Source organism: Chrysemys picta, chromosome 2 (genome assembly GCF_011386835.1).
Source record: "Chrysemys picta bellii isolate R12L10 chromosome 2, ASM1138683v2, whole genome shotgun sequence".
NCBI classification, from domain to species: domain Eukaryota; kingdom Metazoa; phylum Chordata; order Testudines; family Emydidae; genus Chrysemys; species Chrysemys picta.
The window spans coordinates 291,139,260-291,158,976 of NC_088792.1; the positions used below are offsets into that span (position 1 = coordinate 291,139,260).

The 19,717-nt window shown below is 46.1% G+C and overlaps 2 protein-coding genes across 4 annotated transcripts in view; one reads left to right on the forward strand and one right to left on the reverse strand.

Annotated features, from left to right (window-relative positions):
* Positions 1-13,450, forward strand: part of FAM83H (family with sequence similarity 83 member H) — a 54,075-nt gene extending 40,625 nt beyond the window's left edge. For both annotated transcript variants that reach the window (XM_005311631.4, XM_042861246.2), the window contains exons 2-5: positions 3,352-3,815; positions 5,485-5,649; positions 6,234-6,358; positions 7,545-13,450. In XM_005311631.4, coding sequence (XP_005311688.1) covers positions 3,366-3,815; positions 5,485-5,649; positions 6,234-6,358; positions 7,545-10,200 — 3,396 coding nt within the window. In that variant the 5' untranslated portion in view covers positions 3,352-3,365 and the 3' untranslated portion in view covers positions 10,201-13,450. The remainder of the gene's footprint in view (positions 1-3,351; positions 3,816-5,484; positions 5,650-6,233; positions 6,359-7,544) is intronic.
* The window catches only part of MAPK15 (mitogen-activated protein kinase 15), a 148,496-nt gene that overhangs the window by 23,400 nt on the left and 105,379 nt on the right, over positions 1-19,717 (reverse strand). The window contains exon 13 of one of the 2 annotated variants that reach the window (XM_065586423.1): positions 7,056-7,170. The exons of the other annotated variant lie outside the window; for it this stretch is intronic. Coding sequence (XP_065442495.1) covers positions 7,150-7,170 — 21 coding nt within the window. The 3' untranslated portion in view covers positions 7,056-7,149. Of the gene's footprint in view, positions 1-7,055; positions 7,171-19,717 lie in introns of those variants that run through there. 2 annotated transcript variants of the gene reach the window in all.

A 19,717-nucleotide genomic window follows, 5' to 3' on the forward strand; every position in this document is an offset into this window, starting at 1 on the left:
TGGGGGGAGGGGCAGAGGGAAAAAAAAAACAGCGGCAGAGCAAAAAAAACAACAACCCCCCCCCCCCCCCCCACACCATTCCTCTTCCCTCCGCAAGCGCTGGAGGGAGGCCTGGGAGACGCAGGTGGAGCGCGGGGCGGGGTGAGTGAGTCCGGCCTGGCCCCGAGCGCAGGCAGGACTTGGGCGGTACCTGGAGGGAGAGTAGGAGGGCGGCCCACAGGGCCAGGTGGCGGCTGTTCTCCCCACCTGGGCAGCAGGACTTGGGAGCAGCAGCTGCTGCAGCTCCCACTGCTGCAGGGGGGAGGAAGCGGCCAAGCACGTGGTGCTTGGCGGCTGTGGCTCTGGCGCCCGCGAACCCCCCGAGCCCGGGCCTGCTGTGGCGACACAGCGCGCACGCTGCGCGTGCCCAGCCCCTGGCCAGTCGCGTCTGGGCTGGCTGCCCAGCTGGTGCAATCCCACGGGCGGCCCCAGAATGGGGGCAGCAGGCCCCAGCCCCCCTGTCCTGCTCGGGTCCTGCAGGGGAACGAACGGGGCTGCCGATGCCGCCGCCCACAGGATTGCACCAGCTGGGCAGCCAGCCCAGATGCAACTGGCCAGGGGCTGGGCGCGTGCAGCATGCACGCTGGGTCCCAACAGCAGGCCCGGGCTCGGGGGGTTCGGGCCCGGGCACCAGAGCCACAGCCGCCGAGCGCCACGTGCTTGGCCGCTTCCTCCCGCAGCGGCAGTGGGAGCTGCAGCAGCAGCTGCTCCCGACTCCTGCTGCCCAGGTGGGGAGAACCCCCCTACTCTCCCTCCAGGTACCACCCCGCCCGAGTCCTGCATGCGCTCGGGGCCAGGCCGGACTCACACTCACCCCGGCCCCGCGTTCCCCTGCGTCTCCCAGCCTCCCTCCAGTGCTTGTGGAGGGAGGAGGAATGGCAAGCTTGGGGAAGAGGCAGGGATTTGGGGAGGGAGACAATGGGGCAGTGAGGGAGTGGGCATGGGGGCAGGGATTTGGGGAGGGATCCAATGGGGGAAGGGGGGACGGAGTCGGGGCAGGGGGGCGGGGGCGCGCAAGCCCTTCCGTGCTCCGGAGCCTTTGCTTGTTTGTCCAGTGTCCCGACCTAACATTGGTAATTAACCGTCAGAACAATTTACCAAAGGCTGTGGGTAATTCTCCATCACCTGGAATCTGTAAATCTAGACTGGATCTTTCTAGAAGAGCTGCTCTACCTCAGCCAGGAGTTATTTGGCTTGACGCAGGAATCCCTGGGTGAAGTTCTCTGGCCTTTATTAAGCTGAAGTTCAGTCTAGATGATCAGAATAGTTTTTTCTGCCCTCCCCCAAAGTCTGTCTAGGACATATAACATTCTAGCCACTCTCATCCAGCCATTGACATCTGCACACCTGACAGTAAGAGGACATCCCCAGCATACACAAAACACAAGAGAGACACCCAGCACTGGATTAGGCAATCGTGAGGCCTAGAAACACCACGGCAGAGTTCCCTGTGGCTTCATCCCTGCAGCACTATAGCTCCACTCTCATGGTCATAAGGGTCCCCTCACCTTTCCCAGATTGGCAAGAGCTATACTCTGGGTCCCCAATCTCCTCTCCCTCCAGGAGCAGCAGATCTGAAACACCCCACCCCACCCTTTATGAGCAGCATGGGATCCCTCTCCCTTAGGAGAAAGGGAGGGCAGCCAAAACTCCCACAGTACTTACCTCAGCTACAAGGGTGTCTCTGATTGGGTGGGTGGCCCAGGCCCTTTTTACTCTTCTCTTATTACAGAGAGTTCTCTACTGGCCATTGACAGGGCCCTTGGAACAGTGGGGCTGGGAGTTAATGCTCCAGTGAGAATCATGGGATAGTTCCACCCTCTCAGAGTCAGGTTCCAGATGCTCTGCAGCACACATAGGCATGTCACTAGTTTAGTTGCTTTTTAGTTACATTTCGAAGCTTTTTGTCCCAACCCAAAGCACAAGCAAGACCACACACACACACACACGACACCACTCTCTCAGACTCAAAGATACAGCTATACCATATACAAGGCAGACAGCAAGACAACATTCCATACACCCACATACTAAGAGACAGAGATAATGCACACACACACCACTACACACCAAACTAGTCTATACTATGATTAGGATAGCTGCCCCGTACCATAAAGATAAACAAGGGACTTAAATTTAGGATCTTCTAACCATCAGCTGAAATTGTGACCCAGACAGACAAAAGTGTGTGTGAATTACACAGACTCCAACATCAAGTAAAGTCCTAATGTAACTCACAACATCAACAAACCACCACCTCCCTACAGTTAGGCTAGAGCAGAGAAGGCAAAGCAGGCCTGCAAAAAAGGGAAACCTGATGTCAATTTCAGGAGCACAGGAGGAAAAAAAAAACACAACAGGGAAAATTACTAAAGAGAACCTAAGCTAATGGACAACTAACCAGTGAGGAAGGTAGGAAAAAAGCTTCCAACAACCATAATCCAAGACTCTGCCCTGAGGTCTGGCTTTATTCTTAAATAAAAGTTTCAGAAGAAGAGTAAATAAAGTGTGAAGGCTAGGTACTAACCTAAGCTTTCCCACCTCCCATCAGATGGGAGAGAAGAGACCATACCTTTCTCTTTAGTAGCCCTTCCTAGCTACTAGAATGTACCCAAGTCCTTCTTGCCAGCTACTCCTACCCGCAGAGGCAGGATGTCTTGTTTCTAGCTTCCTGTAGGCTCCTAATCATGGGCCCTGGTGGCTATTCCCAGTTTTAAAGGATCCACGAACTTGAACAGGTGCACAAGGATGTATGTGTGTACCCTTTCATCCAGTGCAGTTTCACAAAACAATTAATTTAAAAGAGAGACTGATAGTGTGTTTCACTGACATCCAGCTAATACCCAGACAAATTATACTTTCTTTAACAAAAAGTCTAGACTGTTAAAAAAAAAAAATCTAACTTTAGAAAGCCTGAAAATGAACAGCTAAGGAATCCTGCTTTATAATCCCTTATCACTCACCGTCACACCTTCCCAATTTACACCATCCTCACAACCATAATTTTGAACAAATATATGCTAATGTGTCAAAGTAACACATTAGTAGGTGACCATACAATCCCATTTCCTTGCCAAGAGATCAGTTTCCAAGCCACTATAACACTGATATATGCTACCTCACATAATGCAAAAAAAGCTGTATATACGGTAATTACTACCCAGTGCACCTGACATCTGTTCACTGTCTCTCACCGTTTTACCATGCATGATCCCTACACATACCCATTTGGGAGGAGGAAGGTGTCAATGGGGATGAGGGTGATGGTTAATATTGGCTATTAGCTCTCTGCTCTTTATTCCTTTCCTACAGCTCCCCTGCCCCTCATGGCTCGCCGGTCCCAGAGCTCCTCACAGGGGGACAACCCCCTGGACCCTAACTACTTGCCACCCCATTACAAGGAGTATTACCGGCTGGCTCTGGATGTGCTAGCTGAGGAGGGGCAAGAGAATTATCATCGTTTTCTGGATGAAGAAGGAGCCCCTGACTTTCTCTGCAGCACAGAGGTAGAGCACATCACTCAGCATCTCCAGAAGCCCCAGTATGCCAACCAGGAGAGCAGCTGCACAGATGCCATGCATGGCAGTGACATAGACGGATCCTCTGGGACTTATTGGCCTATGAATTCTGACCTTGCTGTCCCTGAGCTTGATCTGGGCTGGCCAATGGTCTTTGGATTCAAGGGTACTGAGGTAACAACTCTGGTGCAGCCACCACCCCCAGACAATCCCAGCATCAAGGAAGAAGCCCGTAGGATGATCCGAGCTGCACAACAGGTAAGATTGAACAAAGGCCAGGAACCAACAGAGCTGAAGGAGATGGGGCAGGATGCAGCAGCTCTGCACTGATTCCCTCTTCTATTCCCTGTGCAAAATTACACTCAGGACCCCTTAGGCCACTCTGACAATTGAAAGGGGCTTTACCGGACTGGAAACAGCTGCCTGAGACTTCCCTCATACAGGGGCCTCCCTAGTTTGTGTAGAGCTGGTGTAAAGGCTCTGCATTGGCATTCCTCCCAGTCCCTGGCATGGGGAGGGAAAGGGAGGGTGTTGGATGCATGGCCAGCATTCACTATACTACAGTTATTCTCTGCTACCAAGAGGCCATAGGAAACTGCATAAGTTAGAGCAGCCCTGAGGCTATGCTACACCAGAGGTTACACAGGACTCTGCATGGTCTCAGAACATGAGGAGCCCAAAGATGGCTTAAAGACACCTCCCCCGTTGCCAGCTTTAAAGTATATAGGCAATATCTACAGAATGAGGGAATTATATCTTGGAATGCTGTAAATCCTGAATACGATTGAGGGGGTCACAGTGGAGGCTACTGAACATGAGCTCTCACTGAGACACTGTAGATGTATAAAACGGAGAGAGTGAATGGGTGTAGGGAAGTGATTTTTACATTGATGAGTCCAATACTGGAATACTGCATCCAGGTTTAGTGTCGACATTTTAAAAAGGGTGTTGAAAAAGTGGAGAAGATATAAAGAAGAACCACAAAAATGATTCCAAGTCTGGAAAAAAAATCTTTACAGTGAGATAAAGGACTCAATCTGTTCAGCTTATCAAAAAGATGTTTAAGAGGTGACTTGATTATGATGTAGAAGTATCTTAATGGGGAGAAAAAAACAGCTATTAAAGGTTGCTTTAATTTAGCAAATTGGCTGCAAGCTGAAGACAAATTAAGATTAGAAATAAGGCACACATTTTTAATAGTGATGGTGGTTAGCCATTGGAACAAGTTACCAAGGGAAGTGTTGGGTTCTTCATCTCTCAATGGTTTCAAATCAAGACAGGATGCTTTGCTGGAAGATATGCTTATTCAACCCAAATTATCATGGACAATAGGGGGTAATGGTGAAATTTTCAGGCCTGTGTTATGCAGGAAATCAGACTAGGGATATGTCTACACTACAAGTACTACACGCTATGCTGCTGTAGCACAGACACTTACTACAGCGATATAAGGAGTTTTCCATCGCAGTAGTAAACCCACCCACCCCCTCAGGAGGGAGTAGCTAGGGCAATGGACGAATTCTTCCATCGACCTAGCTCATCTACAGTGGGGTTAGGTCAACCTAGCTGTCATGCAGGGCATGAATTTTTTCATAGCTTTGAGTGATGTAGCTAGGTCGACCTGAGTTCTAGGTGTAAATCAGGCCTAGATGACCTAATGATTCCTTCCGGCCTTAAAGTGTAAGACTTCTTACTCCAGGGACATGAAGTGAGTCCAGAAGGGGCAGGTGCCAGAGTGGGGCACAGAACAGGTCCAGCGGGGCAGGTGCTGTCAGGGTAGGAGGAAGAAATGCAGCAAGTACAGCAGAGGCAGAGGCTGGGGTGGGAGGGACTGTGCTGTAAGCAGCTGCAAGTGAATGCTCATATACAGGGATGACGCAGGTAGGCCTAAAATTTGACTGTCCTTATCTCACTCTCTCTCCCACAGGTGGTAGCTATAGTGATGGATGTTTTCACAGATGTGGATCTGCTGAGTGAGGTGCTAGATGCTGCTGCCCGCAGGGTCCCTGTGTATATCCTCCTGGATGAAATGAACTCCCAGCTCTTCCTAGACACAGCTGCTAAGTGCAAAGTCAACCTCAACTATGTGGAGGTGACCTGGGCGGGTTCACTGCTGGGATCCTATGGTCTGGTCCTGAGGAGCTGTGGGGGGGAGCTACAGGGCTGATGGATGTCAGGGGCCAGAGGAGAAAGAAGTTATCTCAGTAATGAGGGGGGAATAAAGGTGGGAGGCAGCCTGTGTAGTGTCATGATGAGACACTGTAGCTCAGGGGTGAGCAAAGTACAGCCCGCGGGCTGGATCCGGCCCATCAGGGCTTTGGATCTGTCCCGCAGGATTGTCACTCCCGTGGCGCCACGGGCCCCGCGCCGCTGCTGGAAGCAGACGGCACCATGTCCCTGTGGCCCCTGGGGGAGTGGGGGCAGAGGGCTCCGCGCACTGCCCTTGCCTCTAGGTACTGCCCCCCGCAGCTCCCATTGGCCGGGAATGGGGAACCCTCGGGCCAAAAAGTTTGCCCACCTCTGCTGTAACTGAACAGAAAGGCAAATAGAGAAACTAGTGCTGATGTTATGGGAGAGATGGGTATGAAGAAGTGAGCTAATGGGGGAACGGCGGGGGGGTGCAAGAGCAGCTGCTGCCTTTGGAAGTCACTGCCTCATCTCTCCGCTGGTTTGCAGTTCCTGAGGGTCCGGACGGTTTCTGGCCCCACCTATTACTGCCGCACGGGGATGTCCTTCAAAGGGCATGTGAAAGAGAAGTTCCTGTTGGTGGACTGCATGGTGGTGCTAAGTGGCAACTACAGGTGAGGGGGTGCAGGGAGGGACTGCAGATTGGCATAACCCTGTCTCTGTTAGGAAGAGTTGCTGGTGAGAGGGGGCACTCTAACGATGACAGTTACAACTAAACATCAGTGGCAAGGTTGTATCCCTTAAACTCAATATTGGCGCACAATGCACTATTATTCCAAGGGATAATATGTAATTCTGTAGCTAAGGAAACTACAGAAATCTAAAGCCAAGCTTGTTTCATATCCAGGACATAAAATGTCTGTACAAAGGTTAGTAACTGTTACAACTAATTTAAACACTCAAAATCACTGCAGACACCAGCATTGCTAGGGACATTAAGTCCAAATACCATCTGGCTGAAGCCACAACATAATCAGCCCGGACTTAGTCATGTCAGTGACTGTGTCCTGAGAAAACATAGTCAGGTTTTTAAAATATTGTTTTATTTCAGCCCAGCATCAAACCTAAGTGTTGTCATAGAATAATTAAAGTTGCTAAAAAGATGGGTGGGTTATTAAAATCAGCATCTAGTTACAAGTATGGGAGTGACTATTGCATACTGTTAATATATGGAAGTTACTATGTCAATGCCTGTGTTATACTTCTGAGCTTAGATAGGTCAATCTGATGAAAACAGCATACTAAGTGCTTTTGGTACTCAAGTGAGTGGCCCCATATTAAAAACCCAGATAAGGGAAATCATTACCTCATCGAGGCAGGGAGCATGCTGTATGGATCTTGGTGGAGAGAGTGAGATAGTACTTGTGAAGAATGGGGTGCTCTTGCTTGCAGGGGAGTCCTTGTCTCAGCGCTGTACAGGTGGGTACTTTATTTACAAATAAAAAGTATGTATTAAAATAACTTTAAAATATTTAATTTAAAAAAATTCAGCACAGAACAGTCATATTAGCATATTTTACCATAACCCTCATCCTCCTTTCCCCCATCTCCTCTGTGGTTACCACTTGGTATGTTAGATCTCTCAGTTTAGAACATGAGCCTATTAGTGCTGGAACTGACTGATGCCCAATAATCAATAAGTGTTAATCGGGGGAACTCTTGTGGGCAGTAGAAAGCTGCCAGAGTAGTACTTGGTGCTAGTAGAAGGCTAGACTCAGTGCATGGTGGATGTGAAGTGGTGCCACTGATTTGACACATCAGATGCTAACTACATCTCATCTTTTCTGTATCTTGGTACAGTTTTATGTGGTCCTTTGAGAAGATTCATCGAAGCATCGCTCACATCTTCCAAGGGGAGCTGGTGTCCAGCTTTGATGAAGAATTCCGAATTCTCTTTGCACAGTCAGACCCTCTCATTCCTCCAGCCAATGTCTTGGTGAAGGCAGAGAACCCATTTACCATGGCCCCCTTTGGCAACAATATGCCCTTCTTTCCAAAGAAACCACACCTGCTGTTCCAGAGGGATGACAATGTCTTTCCACCCTTCATGGACAGAGTTGATCCAGACAGATACTTCTTGTCAGCCTTCAGACGGGATGAACTGATGCGCCATACTATGGAGGGGTCAGCAATGCGCATGTATTCTAAGAAGGCAGAAATGGAGAATTCTCAGATAGATCCTGTCAGAGGTTTATTCCGCTCCAAGCAATTAGAGCTGGATTCCTTTAAGAGACACAGCTTTGCTGAAGGAACCTTTGAAAACTTTTCTTCTTCAAAGCAGTGTTCTAGGCAGATGTTCATGAACAATCTGGATGACTTTAAAATGCAATCCAGTCACTTTCAAAAGGACCAGTTCTACCAATATCAATTTGAACATCCCCATGCTTCCAGCAGGCCTCAGGGGTTCTTTGAGCGAATACGAGGTGGTAGGCCAGGATTCAATGAACTGGAGGACTATGCACAGGGCCCCAGATATCCTGAACTTGAATCCCACTTCCCACAGGAGGGTTTCCCCTTAAGGCTAGATTATGAGCCTTCAAATTCTTCTAGGGAAGTGAGGCATGGTTCTGACCAGGTGAACCCTGCAGGGAATGGCCCACTAGGGCTGATGTCACTAAGGAGGCAAAACATAGGGCAGAAATTCATGTGCCAGACATCCCCCACACAGAAGCAGAGCCTGGAACAACGACTGTTTTTACAAGACCAGGACCCAGATCAGGACAAGAAGACCCAGGAAAATAGAACAGGTTTGCGTAACTGGAGGATTTCTTCATACCTGAGTGGATACCAGTCTGAACCAGGAGACGAAGGCATCCCAATGCCCATGGAATCAGAGTCATATAATGATGTTTTGAGCCTTGGAGAGCCCCTCACAAAGTACCCCAGTGACCTGATCCCATCTTTCAAGTCTCCTATGTCATTTAATAATAAATCATTGGGAATTGAAAGTGCCAAAGAGTCAACAGGTACTGAGAGAGCAGGCGAGGAGACCTCCCTTATGAAACAGGATTCCTTTAGGTCCAGGATAAATCCTTTGATCCAGAGGAGCTCAAGGCTCAGATCTTCTTTGATTTTTAATGCCGCCAATTTAGATCCGCAGAATATGACAATGGAGAAGGTTCAGATGATCCAAAAGGAGCAAATGTCCAATGAGATTACAAAAGACAATGAAACTATAAAGGCAACCACCTCTTCTAAAGTAGCAGAACTTTTAGAGAAGTACAAAACTGTGGGCAAAGACATAGAGAGTGCTACAGTTAGTCACACCAAAGCTGTTTCCAGTTTTCTACAGGAAGAATCTCAGAATGCAGAGAAAAAATGTACCAAATCCGTGCAATACAAGATCCTGGAGAGTAGGGTGCTAGACTCAAAAGAATCCTTCAGTAGTTACAAGATGCACATGGAGTCTGAGAAACAGTTTGGTATGTCTCCTTCAGCCACCCAGCTCCTTGACACACTGAGTAAAGATCCTATAACAAATATTAGCAGCAAAATGGAAAAACTATCTTCTCGGTTCTATTCCACAGACAGCAAACCTGCTCTTCCAATGAAGGAGAACCTGATATTGGTAGGAAACACTCAGAAGCTTGCTCTGCCAGAGAACAGGGAGAAACTGACATTCAAAAGAGACACACAGGAACTAGCTGACACAGAATTCAAGAAACCGCAGGCTAGGATAAGCACCACATCGATTCCTGAAAGTTTATCCAAGAATCAAGGGTCTGACAGCTCTCTCAATAAATCCGAGGAAGAGGGTGCCAAACAGGAACAGAGTCCACTGGAATTTTTTAGGAAAGGGTCGCTAAGGTTGAAACAATTGCTGAATCCAAAGGGTGATAAGAAATCAGAGGAAGAAACCAATCTTGAGAGTGGAAAGTTTGACAAGCAGACCATGAGCCTTAAACGATCTTCCAAGGGGGATTATCAGGAAGTGATGGAGGAAGAGAAATCCCAAAGGATCACAACAGCACCTGCTCTCAAAAGCAACCAGCCATCTCAGACCAGGTTTGCTTCTTCCACGGCAAACATCCTATACAGCAGCAACCTCCGTGATGACACAAAGGTGATTCTGGAGCAAATTTCCGCCAACAGTCAGAAGAACAGAGCTGAGCTGGCCAAGCAACTACCATCCACAAGTAATCCTGATCTTACCAAGTCTACCAGCAGTTTGGAATATAAAGGTGAGAAGGAGAAAAGCTGCAACATTAGCAGGTCAGAAAGTTTTGGGAGCCATAAGAAGACTCTTCAGAGGCAACCATCAGAGGACAGAGATACCCTTCTGAAAAAGATGGAGAATATGCGAAAGGAGAAGCGGGTGTATAGTAGGTTTGAGGTCTTCTGCAAGAAGGATGAACAACCAATTCAGAATGATGAGGAATATGACACAGATGCCAAAGATAAGAAAATGGGGAAATTCATGCCCAAACTCCTGGGGACCTTCAAAACCAAAAAGTGACCTTAGAAATGCTGCCTAAATCCCAACTCCAGGGGTGGAATTACTGTCTGTCAATGGAGAGAGGGGAGGTTACGCTTCAGTGATGGACACTAGTAACATGCTGAATACTCCTTCATGTTGTTGAGTGGGCAGTTGTGCAACACTGGCCTCCTACAGCACGATTTCCTCATACAGTTAAATGGTGAAAGGCAATTTTACTGCAATAGGATCCAAATTATAAAAAAAATTAAATCAACAGATTGTTTAAAACAAAAATAAAGTGGAGTCTGTTTATCATCTGCACAGGGAAGCTCCTCAGCAGACAGAACAAGCTTGCTATTATTCGGGGAGGGGTGAAACTATAATGCAAAGCTCTGCCCTGAGCCAGGGAAGTCCGTACTTCTCATTTACAAGAACAATACTGATTTTTGGATATTTCTCAGGTTGTGGTCCATTTTTTCCTCATATGTGGTACCAGGAGGATCTTTGACAGTTTCCAGGAGCAAGATCTTGCAGTAAATTCTTTGCCCTTACCTGTAGTTACGACCCTGTCCATTGGCACATGTCCAGCTTTTATACTTAGCATTGTATAACCTTATGGGTGTTTTTAAATATAGTTGGAAATATTATTGCTTTAGAGGGGGAGGCATGAGCAGGCAGCTGGAAGGCAGCAGCAGAGGGAATTTGCGTGCCATGCTGGGATAAAGAGGTGTCTCTAGTTTAAATTAGCCAACCTAGTAGTGCACTGAATCAAGCCTGTACAATGCAGCCTTCGTCAAGCAGAATCTTCCTTGAGGGTATACCGCCAAGAAGAGGTGTTTTGTCTCAGGGAGGGATTTGTAGCAGAGGATAAGCCATTTCAAGTGTTAGCAGGTTCCCTCATTGTGATGACAGGAAAGGGAGGAGGGGTTCAGACAAAAGGAGGAAATAACTGAGCTTTACTGTAATTTATCTTTTCTTAAAGCTCAGCAATGTTTTTTTCTTACATAGATTTCTTTCAGGTGTTTGGTACCAGGCCTGGCCCAGACCAGTCTGTATGGTTCATACTGTGGTATTGGATTGTCTAGCAGGACAGTGAGTGGAGGGTGGGTGTCAAAAAGAAAGAAGAGGGTTGTACATAAGGTTTGCTGCCTTTGGTCTGTTGTTCTTCAGCCTGAGACTCTCTCTCTTAGGCAACACAGCAGCAGTGGCAATGGGTCTCAATACTGGAAATTATATCTGACCATATATTTTTATCTGTGTGCCTAGAGATACAAATAAACACATTTGGTAAATTAAAAAATAAATGCATAAAAAGTCACAGCAAGCTCAAGTCCTCAGCTGGCAAGGCAGCATAGGAGAACATCTTATGGGCTGTGGGAAGAGAGAAATAACTCTTTTGAAAATAGGCAACAAGACTTTTGAGAATCAGGTCTGGCCACCTTCCCTTACTCCACATGACTGCCAGAAACTCAGTTCCCCATTACAACTATGGCTCCCTCCCAGCCTCAGAGGTTGGGCGTTTACCAACTGTAACTGTGGAAAGAGAACCAATTCTCTTATTGGAAGTGGCTGCCTTACTCCTTTGGACTGTGTTTCTAACAAGGGGAGGCAAAAGATATAAGGGCTGAGGCCTAACTCATGCATGTCAGCTGCTCCTTAGTTCCCGCAACAACAAGCAAGGTGGAAAGTCAAGCAAAAACAAAAAAGCCACATCTACAAGACAGTTATCAAATGATCCTAAAGGACTGGGCAGACCATCTCTTCCTCTCCTGTGTCCTACACTGAAGAGTCTTTTCCATCCCTACCTGAAGAATCTCTCCCAACTTTCCAGCCCAGCTCATGTTTCACCTGGTGCATATGTTGTGGGTAGGAAGTAAGTGCCCTTACTTTGAACTATCCTTCTGAGTTTTCCTGCTAACTCCAGTGAGATTGAGACACAGCTGATGCCCCTTCCATGATCACTAGGACTGCAAGTTTGTCACAGCAGGAAAAAAAAGTCATGTATTGTGCTTTTCCTATTTGTCCATGACTTTTTTTCTGTGTCCATAACTCATACTGAAGTGGCAGCTCATGCAATTCCTGTCCCATGGGGGTTTGGGCTTGGCTGTCTGCTCTGCACGAACTGGGTTACAAACCTGCTCAAATTTGACCTGCCAGACCCTCCATCATGACTGGGTGGGAGAAGGGCAAGGGAGAAAACTTAAATGAATGGCATTTTGCCCGGGTGGACTGGGCCACAGAACCGCTCAGGTTTGGCCTGCCAGACACTCTATCATGACAGAGCAGTCAGGCCAAACCTAAGCAGTGCTGCGAACCAATGTGCCTGGTTGCAATGCCAGGAGCAGGGCAATGGGCCCAGAACCGTGGGACACAGGAGCTGCTGCTGTAGGGTGAGCACAGGGTGCCAGGACCAGTCCTGTGGGACAAAGGAGCCAGATGTGGGGTGATTGTGGGGTAGGCTCTCTCCGCAGTGGCTCCCACCAGCTTCCCCTCTACACTCAGCCAGGATTAGGATTGCAGTGCTGGGGTGGAGGGTACTGCTGCAGGTGGTTGGTGCCCCCTTGGTGAGGCAAGGAGGAGGGCATTTTTTTAAATAAAAAAAAACAGATTTATTTTTATTTTTGATTAAAAAAAAGTTGAAATAAAGCTGCAGCCCTAATGAACAACTACCAGGGCTGGAGCTGCAAGCTCACCAACCCTGCTACAGGTATGTGGATGACAGGTAGGGGAAGGGCAAGCAGTTGACAGTAGTTTTATTTGTGTCTTAAAGAATTAAAGTTTTCAAGATGCCTAGCTGTCATGCTAACAGCACTATATAAATTAATTAAATTTTCAGTGACAAATGGTGGTTATTTTATTGGTGGCTGGAAGCAGTGTCAAATGAAGCCCTGTGTGGCTGGATTTCCCAATTTTAAGAATGGGTTCTTCAGGAAGCTTCACAAGTGATGATTGAAATCTCCAGTGATCAAGAGTATATATTATTTCTAATTTGAACAGTTCAATTAGACATAAATATATTAGCAAAAGAAATGAGCAGAGAAATGGGGAGGAGCTGGCCAAATACACAATAAGGAGCCTAAAGGGCAGTTTTAAATTTACTCCATGTTGCAAATAATACTAGGAGGAAGATGGCACAAAAGTTCATACAGTAGAACAGAAGTCTTGTTCCTGTACAGAGCTCCATCTCTTTTCTTATTCAGTTTCTTGCTACTGTTATATATTAAGAGGATGCTATCTAAGCAGTTCTGTATATTGTGGTGCATAAAATAAACAAATTAATTTACTAAAACACTGTGTTGGAGTCAGATTTCACACACAGAATTGGTTAATGAAGCACAAGATGGTGAGCTGAATGCTGTAGGTGAGATGAGGGAGGCAAGGATGTCAAAGCCAGGCAGGCAGTGAGCCGGAGGGTCACAGATTACCTGACCTGTAAATATTTTCCATTTGTACTTTCTTTCCCCAAATAAAAAGAGATTGTTAAAAAGAAAAGGGCCTCGGTGAAGTGTGGCTAATACCAAGAGAAAAAAATAAAAACAGCATGACACATTCTACACCAGGGATCTCAAACTCAAATCACCACGAGGGCCACATGAGGACTGGTACATTGGCCCCAGGACCACATCACTGAAACCTTTTCATACAATGATACAAAAGTATAGTCAAAAATGAAAAAAAATGAAGAGTAATATAGTATGCTATTAAAAGTCAATGTATTAAATTTTTAAAACTGTAATGCAAATAGTCAGTGCTAATTTTGACAGTCATTTCATTTTTGGCCACTTAGCTGGCAGTGTTTTGGATCAACCAGAGCATCAATATTAGGTTTGATATCCTGAGACGAAACCAATCTCAGTGTTGCTTGCAAATGTTCATCAGTGAGCCTTGACCTTAACACAGATTTGTTAATCTTCATGGAAGAGAAAAACTGTTCACATATATATGTACTTCCAAACATTGCCATTACCCTTGCGGAAGCAGAGAATAACATGGGAAATCTTTCTTGTCAAAGAAACCGTTAGAATACTGGAATTCCAACATTTTTATACTTCTGCTTCAAAATGCTATCACACTGAAGCTCCACTAACTCCATCTGCATTTCCTCTGCAACATTGTCAATGTCCACAGCAAATGATGTGGAAAAAAGTTGAAAATATGGTTCTGTTACCTGGGGTTCTTTCAACCCAAAGCTCTTAGTAACTTTTACTCTGTGCGCGGTGGTGTCAGGAAATAAATCAGGGGAGACACGGCCGTCCGACTGATAGATGGCTGGCACAAACAGGACAACACAAGAGTGCTTTCACTTAAAGCTAAACTTTACTAAGGTTACGTCTACACTAATCGCCGGATTGGCGGGTAGCGATCTATCTATTGGGGATCGATTTATCGCGTGTAGTGTAGACGTGATAAATCGATCCCCGATCGCTCTCCCGTCGACTGCTGAACTCCAGCTCGGCAAGAGGCGGAAGCAAAGTCGACTGGGGACCCGCGGCAATTGACCCCGCGCCGTGAAGACGCGAGGTAAGTCAAACTAAGATATGTCGACTTCAGCTACGCTATTCTCATAGCTGAAGTTGCGTCTCTTAGGTCGATCCCCCTCCCATTGTAGACAGGCCTTAGTCTCAAGCACTTACACATGTCTGCAACAGGTTAGTAAAACGTCCCCAACCCTTGATAATTACCGAAGCTGAGTGTGGCTCTCGGGTGGCACAGCGGCAGCCCTTCTGCCGGTGGGGAACTCAAGATGCATCCAGGGGGAGAGACCAGTCCCACTACCTCAAACATTTTCCCTTTATTTATACATAGTAATACAATAACATGTCCCTTAAAGAAAACTTGTTAAGCAAACAGTTTCAATGGTCCAGCAAGAGGTTTCCTTCTGATTATTGATTAACCAGGTGTGGTATTTTCCCCGAGTTTGCAGCCTTGAGACTCTGTTAGACACATTCCTGAGCATATCCTGCTCTTCTAAAATACACCTCTACCCCGATATAACGCTGTCCTCGGGAGCCAAAAAATCTTACTGTGTTATAGGTGAAACCGCTTTATATCGAACTTGCTTTGATCCGCCGGAGTGCGCAGCCCTCCCCCCCCCCCCCCGAGCACTGCTTTACCACGTTATATCCGAATTAGTGTTATATCAGGTCGCGTTATATCGGGGTAGAGGTGTACATGTATCAGCAACTTCAACACAATTCTTATCAGGAAGGACACGGGGTCAAGCTGCCCTTTCTGTGGCACCCCAAAACCCCTCCCCTCCTGCCTTGGTCAAGCTGAGGCTGCTGCATGGCCACTTTACAGCCTGCTGACTTGGCTGCTTTTAGCAATAAGCCATAGAGGTTTCAGGCACTTAACTGGTTTGCCAAAATCTCCCTGTACAGTTCAAGTGCCTTGAAATCTTTAAACCACATGTCAAACTGTTTGTATAAGTTAGAAATGATATCTGCATATTCTTTCAAGGATTTGGGTTCAACTCTTCCTAAGGAATTCAGAGTCGAGAAATGGACCAAATTGCCAGCAGTCAGCTGTTTCCCCCACAAAGTAAGCTTAACTTTGAATGACTTAACACTGTCATACATCTGTGTTATCACCTGTTTTCTACCCTGAAGCTTCAAGTTCGGTGCATTCAGGTGATCAGTTACATCTGTTAGAAAAGCAAGGTTGCAGATAAAAGTGGAATCAGCAAGCTGTGGAACCTCCTTGTTTTTCATTTTCATGAAGGCATCAAAAAACATTTCCATGACTCAGCCATCTAACTTCAGTGTGATACAGAAGTTCCCCATATTCGCTGTCCATACTTGCTAGAAAAGAAGTGAACTGTCTGTGATTCAGCCCTTGTGCACGTATAAAATAAAAGGTTTTAACAACTACATCCATAACTTCCTTCATTTGTAGACTTTTACAACACAGGGCTTCTTGGTGCAAAATACAATGTATACTGGTGAAGCTAATTCTTGGTATATTGAGGCTGTTCAGTTTGGTCTTCAATAATCCAACCACACCAACGTTTTCAGAGCACATTGATGGCGCACCGTCTGTAGCCAAAGATACGAGTCTGTTCCATGGCAGCGCAGCTTTTTCAATGCACTCTTCTAGTCCTTGAAATATGTCACATCACGTTGTGGTACTCTTCAGTGGCACTAAGTCTAGCAATTCTTCAATTATATTCAAATTACAATCCACACCTCTAATGAACACTGCACACTGTGCAGTATCTGATGCATCTCTACTCTCAGCAAGAGCAATTGAAAATGCTTCGAAGTCTTTTGCCATTTGAATCAATTGTTTTTGCACATTATCTGCTAAATCCATTGTCCTGCAGGCAACTGTATTGGAAGACAAGCTTATGCCTTCAAAAACTTTCTTCCTATCAGGACATAAAATTTCGCTGGCCTTCACAAGACATTCTTTTATGAATAGGTCTTCTGTAAAAGGTTGCAATGATTTAGCTATCATTCGCTTATCACAAAACTTGCTCTTACTGAATCTTTGCTAGACTTGTTAATCTCCTAAAAGAAATTTCTTTGCTTGGCAAATGCTGCTTTAAGTTGCCGAACTTTTTCCTCTCGGATTTTTCCAGTGAATGCATCATATTTTTCATGGTGTATCATGTCATAGTGCCGACGCATGTTATACTCCTTGGGAACAGCACTGTTTGCTGACAAATAAGGCATTGAATTTTATCTTTTACCTCTGTGAAAAAATATAAATTCTCCCATTTGTCTTGGAAAACTCTTTTCTTCCATGAGTGTTCTTTTTTCGATGCACTTTGGAAATGTCAGAGTAGATTCAAACTAAGCTTTACTACCTGGAGGATGGGTGGTCACAAACTCAATCATATGAATTACTGGTGATTATTGTTATTGTTTGTTTTCACTAGCACCCACAATATGCTAGGCAACCTCCAAACACAGAAGGCGGCCCAGTCCATCTCCAAAGACCTTACAAGATGAAAGGCAAACAGCCAGATGAAGAGTAGGGGAACGGGGCATAATATATAACCAAAGTAATCCACGTGGCAATTGGCCTTATTAGGCAATATGTTATAATAGCCCCACAGAATAGAAATGCTGGGGCAGATCCTCAGCTGGTGTAAATTGCCATAGCTCCACTGACTTCCACTGATCTCTGACAATTGACACCAGCCCATGATGTGCCCACTTGTAGGCAGTGTTCATGTTTAGCCCTAAGGTCTCAAATTGCCTCTCTCTCTCTCTCTCACTTGAGGCCTTGTTGGAAATGGCCCTGAAAATCAGACCACAGGTGACTGGAAGAGTAACCAAAAAGCAGAATGAAAGTGACTGGGAGAATGGGAAGAGACAGAATGAGGGAAACTCATTAACATGGGGGAAGAAAAGAATTGAGTCATACATAAAGAAGAAAGCTCCTGTCCTGTTCCACAGAACAGATGGATTTAAAGTAACTAACATCATTCACAAGAATGAGTCCATTTACCTCCTTCATACCGCTGCCCCAAGAATCTCCTCCCCTAATGAGTAGCTCAAAGACATCAGTGCAAATTATATTCTTTACGTCCCCCGCTAAATTACTGCTGAAGAAACGCTGAATGTAGCGGTGCTGCAAGGATCCATTAATTTATCTTTTACCTCTCTTCCCCTTCCCTGCCCCCTTTCGAACCCCTTCCCCAAAGTCCCCACCTCAACTCCACTCCCTTCCCTGCCCCATTCCAACCCCTTCCCCAAATCCCCGTCCCCACCCCGCCTCGTCCCCTCCTCCTCCCCTGAGCGCGCCATGTTCCTGCTCCTCCCCCTCGCCCCAGAGCGTTCAAACAGCTGTTTGGTGGCGACTGGGCAGGAAGTGCTGGGAGGTAGGTGGAGGCGCGGGTACGTGGCGTGCTCGGGGAGGGGAGGAGGAGGTGGGGTTGGGGAGCTTGGCTGCCAGTAGGTGCAGAGCACCCACTAATTTTCCCCCGTGGGTGCTCCAGCCCTGGAGCACCCACGGAGTCAGCGCCTATGGCGCGCTGCATGTTTGAGACCCCTGTTCTACACCAAGTTCTACACCTCTAATAACTTTATATATGAAATCAGTAAGCCCTAGTCAAGATCATGGCCATATTGTTCAATGTGCTGTACAAAACACAGTCAGCTGCACTATGAAGGTGAGGGGATAGATCCACTCAAATATATGCAGGGCCAGATCCTCTGGTGATTTAAAATCTGTGTCCTTTCATTGACTTCAACAGTACCACACTGACTTGCACCATCTGAGGATCTAACCCACAATTTTTATATACACATATTACAAACAGCAGTACTGTATGAATTAAACCAAATTATTTGAAAGTCTAAAAATGCATAGTAAAGTGACCCAGCCACTTCTCACTGGCATGTTCATACTACTCTTCATTACTCCATCAAGCTACCAACCATAGCTGTGCCCTCCTTGTTCTGCAACTGAAATGTACTGTTGGAGGTATAATTCTGATTTTATATATTATTTCTGGGGGCTTGTCTAGATGAACAGTTAGTGTGCAGCAACCTGGGGTATAAATTTGCAGAGGACTAGCAAACCTCACACAATCTGTGTGGATCCTGCTGCCATGCATTTGAGTTACTTTCATTTCAAAGTTGAGAAGATCCAGAGTGCACCAGGGAACTTTTAGGTTGTGGCAACAGGGTCCACATGGACAATTAGTGCGCAATATGCTAATGTGCTACAATGCTCTCAAACGATAAAAGACAAAAACACCATATCACCCATGAGAGAAGACTTTTCACAAAATGATCAGACCTCCCAGTCTGCATCCTCACAGGAAATCTGCGCAACACCTTCAAAAGACAAGCCTGGGAGCTTAAATTCATAACTTTGTTAGACACTAAAACTCATGGACTCAATAAAGACACTGGACTTATGGTTCATTACAACAATCTATAACCTACTAACTCTCCATTGTCCTATGACTGCAGAGGTGTTAACTGTCCACTTCATCTTGAATGGTCTCTTACATGATAATTCCTTATGGTAAACAAGCCATTCCACTTTGTATTTAGCTGTGACACTCTAAGGCCTTGTCTACACTACAGAGTTTTGTCAATGCAAGTTACACCAACGATCAAAAACTGGTATAATTACATCACTTGTGCATGTTCACACAAGGCTCCTTCTGTCGGCAGAGCACATCCACAGTTAGTGCTCTAGCATCGACAGAAAGAGCAGTTCTATAAGATAACTATAAGTAGTTATCCCACTGTGCTACTTGCCACCTTCTGCAGCTAGGAGTTGTGGGAAGGCAGAATGGATTGCAGTGTATCATGGGTGTGGACTCAATGTCCCATGATGCATTTTTTCTGTCCCATCATTCCACAGGCTTCCAATTGCATTTTGCGGCATTTTTCAACTACCCCTGTTTATGTATGCTCACCATCTCTGTCTGAAAGGATAGATCCTGCACTGCTCTCTACTGTTGTGGTCACTGTTATGAACACATTACGGCTGGTCATGCAGTATATCATGAGTACCCAATCTGAAAAGGAGTCAGAGGTGCCTGACCTGCTGTGTGCCATGGAAAAAAAACAACACCAGATTACTTTTGGCA